General features: G+C 30.8%; 1 protein-coding gene across 5 annotated transcripts; it reads left to right on the top strand.

Annotated features, from left to right (window-relative positions):
* Positions 1-3,858: 3,858 nt before the first annotated feature.
* Positions 3,859-5,678, top strand: LOC145132335 (ureide permease 2-like). 5 transcript variants are annotated; one of them, XM_079067088.1, is made up of 7 exons: positions 3,859-4,095; positions 4,195-4,333; positions 4,431-4,605; positions 4,713-4,735; positions 4,811-4,905; positions 5,006-5,380; positions 5,462-5,673. In XM_079067088.1, the coding sequence occupies exons 1-7, from the start codon at positions 3,859-3,861 to the stop codon at positions 5,615-5,617; spliced, it is 1,200 nt and encodes a 399-aa protein (XP_078923214.1). In that variant the 3' UTR covers positions 5,618-5,673. The 5 variants fall into 5 exon arrangements, with proteins under 5 accessions (XP_078923214.1, XP_078923213.1, XP_078923217.1 ...); XM_079067087.1 differs by having other exon boundaries at positions 4,704-4,735; positions 5,462-5,671; XM_079067091.1 differs by lacking the exon at positions 4,713-4,735 and having other exon boundaries at positions 4,833-4,905; positions 5,462-5,678.
* The last annotated feature ends 480 nt before the right edge of the window (positions 5,679-6,158 follow it).

Raw genomic sequence — 6,158 nt, 5'->3', positions numbered from 1 at the left:
TGTTGAATCTATGACATGCATGGAGAAACGAGACATTATCTTGAGAATAATCTTAGAAAGAATGAGTAGAATAGATAAAGAAATAATAACTAATGGGATGGATATTAATAGGGAACAAAGGGGCGGGATAATATCTCTTTGAAAAACTAGTCGTAACCGCAAGCACATTTACGTGTGTAAGCTACGAGCGACGATTCATTTCATGCAAGGCCATTTCAAACCTAATTATTGAAGTTCAATAGAATCCAGTCTTCAGCAATTGGGATGGGGGTGTAATGGTGTACAATGTTAACCTACACACTGGAGCAGTCAGGCTCAACTCCTCAGCCCAGATAAGCAATGTTAGTCAGACCGGGTTACCCAATTCAACCTACCCGATCTGCAGTCATTTGGAAGAACATCCCCATTAAATAGGCTCTAATAAAATATATTTTGATAATTATTTAAACATATCCCAAAAATTAGGGTCTTTTTAAAACAAAACAATTAGTTACTTATCTTATGATGTTGTTTTTTGTTTAATGGTATTTTAAATACATTATATAATTTTGGTTACCCATTTATGACATAAACCCTATCTAAGAATGATGACTTCTAAAAATATAAGCAAAAATGTGGGAAAATGCAAAGTACATTGCTATTATATAGGAAAAGGGGAAATTAGAAATCTTATATATTTAAGGTACATGAATGGAAATGAGTGACACAAATCAGTTATAATCTTCATAGAACTATAGTAAGAACATTATAATTTAATGTTTCAAAGATATATGAATAAGTTGGTTATATGCATTAATTTGGAAAAGTTACAAAAAATGAGAAGAAAAAGTGATAAATTACGTTAAACATGCTCATTGGCATTAGGGTAGGCATACCATAAAAATAAGTATTTCCTCTGGCGTTGTTGCCATCTTTATCCTCATAATCATAATACTTAAAAATCACATTATTCCAATGGCTCTATATGTGGTTCTATTTTTTTTATCAAACAATAATAACAATTTTTAGAATCATTTCCCGTGTCATCATCCTAATATTTAGCACCATCACTTACATCCATATTCACCACAATAGGTTGTGTTTCATACATTGGAAGAGCATACTAACTTTTATCCCTTTGTGTTTTATACATAAGAACTTTGTTCACCATAATAGGTTGCCTTTCATATACGAGAGGAACATACTGACTACCATTCCCTTTTATTTCATACCCAACATATATTTACCATAAGAAGTTGTGTGTCATTCATGAGATCCGAAATCAACATAGTATCCATTTGATTTCTTGTGATACCATACCCATTTCCAACCAATCGATTTCCACTCGACCAATTCAATGTCATCGGTCGATTTATGTCCAACAAAATTTTATTTTGGACAAAAATATTAACAACATATAAAGATGTTATCTTTAAAAATAAACCATGAACAACATCCACAAGGTGTTTCATATCATTGTAACATCCAGAACTTCACAGTTTTATATTAAGACTATGTTTGGAAGACTAGTTAAAAAGTTAGTTGGTAACTGATAAAAACGACATTATTATAAACTTGTTAGTAAGCTAGCTAGAAATCTATACTAATAAATAAAGATTCATTCTGACACATGTCATTTTCTAATTCAATTGGTCTAATGTCATTTTGTCATAATTTTTAAATATTTATTTCTCACTTGTCATTTACTTCATTTTTCATTTTCCAACATATCATTAATTTAGCTTCCATAAATTAACTATATACCAACTATATTAATTTGAAATTTTAAATTACAATTTTCATTTTCAATTTTTAATAAATTACAATTTAAACCTTCGTATTTAACATTTTATTATAATAAACTCATTTAGTATATAGGTCTGACAACTAAACACGTAATTTACTCATTCCTATCTAATATTTTGTTTTAATCAACCATATAGTATACAGGTCTCACAACAAGTGTAAAATGATATATAAAAGCATGTAGAAAAATGTGTTATTATAACTAATAAATGGTATATATGTAAGAATTAAAAAAAAAGTTTTATAATGTAGTTGGAAAGCTAATTTAAGTCACTTTTAGACAAAACTAACGTATAAATTAGCTTATAAGCTACTTGTTAGCTTGATAAACATACCAACCTAAACAAACTCGAAAAATAATATAATTTATAAGTTAGTTGTTACACGTCAACATAACTTAAGTAATGTTATTTACTTAATAATTTCCGGTGATAATATTTATTTTATAATTTTTTTTTATTATTTATTTTTTAATTAAGGTGATTATAACAAAATATATATATATATATATATATATATATATATATATATATATATATATATATATATGTATCAATTTTATCGCTATTTCGTTACCATTATATCGCCAATATCTATAATATATTAATATGATATTTCGTTAAACGTATATCAACAGAATACATGAATTAATTTTGTCAATATTCCGTTATTACAAAATATATGTATTAATTATATCAATTGTTTGTTAAAATTATATATTGATATGTATTATGTAATATGATACTAATATTAAATACTATTGATATTTATTTTAATTTAAACTTTATTAAATAAAGATATTTATGCATCATCCCTTTAAACTCTTCCTAGTCCCAACGCATCTTATTTTAGTTCTTAATTATTATATAAACTCGTCTTCCCTGTAGAGCCAAAGTTGAATAACGGCACAAACAAATAGAACCCTGTTAATGGTGGTTCATCTTTACAGGCTCACATCACCTCTGACATACTCTTTATATAGGTATCATCCAAATTTGCATGTTATTGAGGTCCTAATACATGAAAATGTCACCTTGCAATATATGTAATATGATGATTTTGCAAAATTACTTTTTTGGTCCATGATTGGTTGATATTAGATCCTTTTATTTTGTATATTTGTTGGGTTGTGGTGATTGTTAGGTGCCTTTAGATTCTTTGGGAGATTATATATTCATCTTGTTTATGGCCATTTTTTTTTATTTTTTTAAAACTGAGTTCCTCTGCCAGGGTGGGTTTGATATTTTTGACAAAGATCTGCAAACTTTGTTCTTGAATCTTATTCTTTGGGAGATTCATCTTGTTTGTGATCATGTTAGTAATTTTTCTTTAGAATTATCGAGATTTAATTAAATTGTATATTTTATTGATTGTATTGAGAGAATAAGCTGTTTGGGGAATATAATATCAGTTTTTGTATAGTTTTTGGGGTTTTTAATAGTCTTAGGTACTTCCATATTCTTTGGATGTTCATCTTATTTATATTTATTCTTTTTTAGTTTTTAAATCAACTTCTATAAACTTCTAATGCTACGGTTTGTTTAAACATTATGCTCAACGTTCATTTTTGTTCATAGAATTTTATTTATAGATTAAACATATATGTTGTTTCCGTTCATATCATCATTTTAATCTTTAAATTTCTTAATTTTCATGGTTTATTGGTGTTTTTATTTTGACATGATCGAAGTTTCTGTTGCATTTAATCTGCTAAAAAAGTTTACTTTCTGAAACACTTGCAGTTCCTCTCACCAATCCTAAAATCTTGGATTCATTCATGATTCAACACTCTAAATTTAATGAGTAGTTGGTGTATTTTTCAAGTTAAGGTCCCACTCTTGCATTTCAGTCATCAACTTTGAACTTTGTTTGTGTTGCATTTGACTTGTTAAAAAAGTGTAACTTTACTCTCTTGCATGCAGATTCTTTTCTCTTACATGCAGATTCTTTTCAATAATTATCATACTCTTTAGATTCATTTCAAGATTCTTACATTTGTTATTTTGGTTATAGGGTTTTCTCGGGTTTCGATTCTTGACCATTTTTACAACAAATTGATTTTCGGATTTAAAGATGTATGTAGTGGAAAGCAGAGGAGGAGCTATATCATGCATGCTGCTCTCGCTCCTCTTCTTAGGAACATGGCCTGCCATTCTAACACTGTTAGAATGGCGTGGCCGCCTTCCTCAACACACTTATCTTGATTACACAATCACCAATCTCTTGGCTGCTGTCATAATCGCTTTCACATTTGGAGAATTTGGCCATACCAATGATGGTCAACCCAATTTCCTAATCCAGCTTTCTCAGGTATAGTATACTCATGCACGTAAACCATTCCACAAAATACATTATTTTGATAAAATTCATATTACATACGCATGAACTGCAATCCAACTTTCTTCTCAGAATAATTGGCCAAGTGTTTTGTTTGCAATGGTGGGTGGCGTGGTTTTAAGCCTTGGAAATCAGTCAACACAATACGCTTGGGCTTTTGTTGGTTTATCTGTAACTGAAGTGATAACTGCAAGTATTACAGTTGTGATAGGTATCATCATCATCATCATCATCATCATCATCTTTACTTAACAATGACACACATGAGTACTATATTTTGAAACATCTTTTGGATCATTGGGAAATAGGTACAACTTTGAACTACTTTTTAGACGACAAGATCAATAGAGCTGAGATACTTTTTCCTGGGGTCGCATGTTTCTTGATCGCTGTCTGTTTAGGTTCAGCAGTGCATGCATCCAATGCTAAAGACAATAAAGAAAAGCTTAACAAATTACAAGGTTCTCAAGTTGGTGAAAACAGGTATGTATATATCTTATTTAGTTGAATACATATCTTTTATCAAGGTATTGACTCATAAATTTGGAATTCTAAGGACCTAATTACATGATACTTTACAGATCATTTAGTAACGGGTCAAAAACGATATCAAGTAAGAACCCTTAAAACTTTCAACTAAATTTATTAACTTGGATTATTCGTTTAATCTTTCTTTTTCAATTATTAGAAAATGATCTCGAGTATGGAAGCAGTAAACCGGAGAAAGCAAAAGCAGGAACTGCTAGTTTTCTTATTGAACTCGAGAACCGAAGATCAATCAAGGTTATATGATAGATACAATACATGATACATCTATTACTTTACTCTTTTGTTTCCATCATTAAAAATGCTAAATTTCTACATTTTGTTTGGATTATTTCAGGTATTTGGAAGGAGCACTTTGATTGGTTTAGCCATGTGTTTGTTTGCTGGAATTTGTTTTTCTCTCTTCTCACCAGCATTTAACCTTGCAACCAATGACCAATGGAATACATTGGATGATGGTGTTCCTCACTTAAGTGTCTACACAGCTTTTTTCTACTTTTCTTGCTCTTGTTTTGTGATTGCCATAATTTTAAACATTACATTCCTTTATCACCCGGCATTCAACTTGCCTAAATCTTCAATCAAAGCCTATTTGAATGACTGGGAAGGGCGTGGTTGGGCGTTTCTGGCTGGCTTTCTGTGTGGTTTTGGGAATGGTCTCCAGTTTATGGGAGGCCAAGCTGCTGGTTATGCTGCAGCTGATGCAGTTCAGGTTAGTTCTTGTTGTACTTTATTGTACAAGTAGTTAATGCATTTGGATAAAGATGTTTACCTTATGAGGTAATGATTTCAGGCACTTCCACTTGTGAGTACCTTTTGGGGTGTGTTGTTTTTTGGTGAATACAGAAAATCGTCAAGGAGAACATATGTGTTTCTTGTAGGCATGTTGTCCATGTTTATTGTGGCTGTTGGAGTTCTAATGGCGTCATCTGGCCACCGCAAAAATTAAGATGATCAAAAGACAAAAATGTTAAACTAGATTTTAGAAGTGTTAAGTGATGGTATGATCAATATTTGTGTAGGAACACAAACAAATCTAAAAACAAAAATGTTAAACTAGATTTTAGAAGTATTCATTGCACTAACGCCATCAAGTATACATACAAATGCATCCGTGGTCTACGTGGCCTCGAACCACTATAGTGCACACCATCCCAATATTTAGTGGTGGTGGCTAGTAGTGTAGACCACATAAGACCACACCCAATAGATTTATTTCTCTCTTTATCTATCTCTATCTCTTTCTAATTTTCTCTACCTCTCTCTACAGTAATATATATATATATATAAAAATCAAAAAATAAGAGGTTTATAATGGTGGGTATACCAACCTTTTAGTGGTTGTGTGTGGTGATGATGTGACACCTACCACTATAATGGTTAGTGATGGGTACAACGGATGCACTAAGTTGTAACTTTCTTTCTTTATTCAGTAGTGGTATAGAGATATTTCTTTGTATGGTGATATCAGTGCCCTTCCTTCAAAGTTA

The sequence above is a fragment of the Lactuca virosa genome, chromosome 8 (genome assembly GCF_052849685.1).
Source record: "Lactuca virosa cultivar CGN04683 chromosome 8, Lactuca_virosa_CGN04683_v6, whole genome shotgun sequence".
Classification (NCBI taxonomy): Eukaryota; Viridiplantae; Streptophyta; class Magnoliopsida; order Asterales; family Asteraceae; genus Lactuca; species Lactuca virosa.
Note: the sequence above shows the minus strand (reverse complement) of the source record. Positions and strands in the feature narration are given on the sequence as shown.

What these genes read in the sequence shown, in the direction of transcription:
- LOC145132335 (XM_079067087.1), top strand. Translation starts at nt 3,859, where the DNA reads ATGTATGTAGTGGAAAGCAGAGGAGGAGCTATATCATGCATGCTGCTC. An exon ending in CGGGTCAAAAACGATATCAA is followed by an intron (nt 4,736 to 4,810) that starts GTAAGAACCCTT and finishes TTCAATTATTAG; the next exon opens with AAAATGATCTCGAGTATGGA. An exon ending in CTGCAGCTGATGCAGTTCAG is followed by an intron (nt 5,381 to 5,461) that starts GTTAGTTCTTGT and finishes TAATGATTTCAG; the next exon opens with GCACTTCCACTTGTGAGTAC.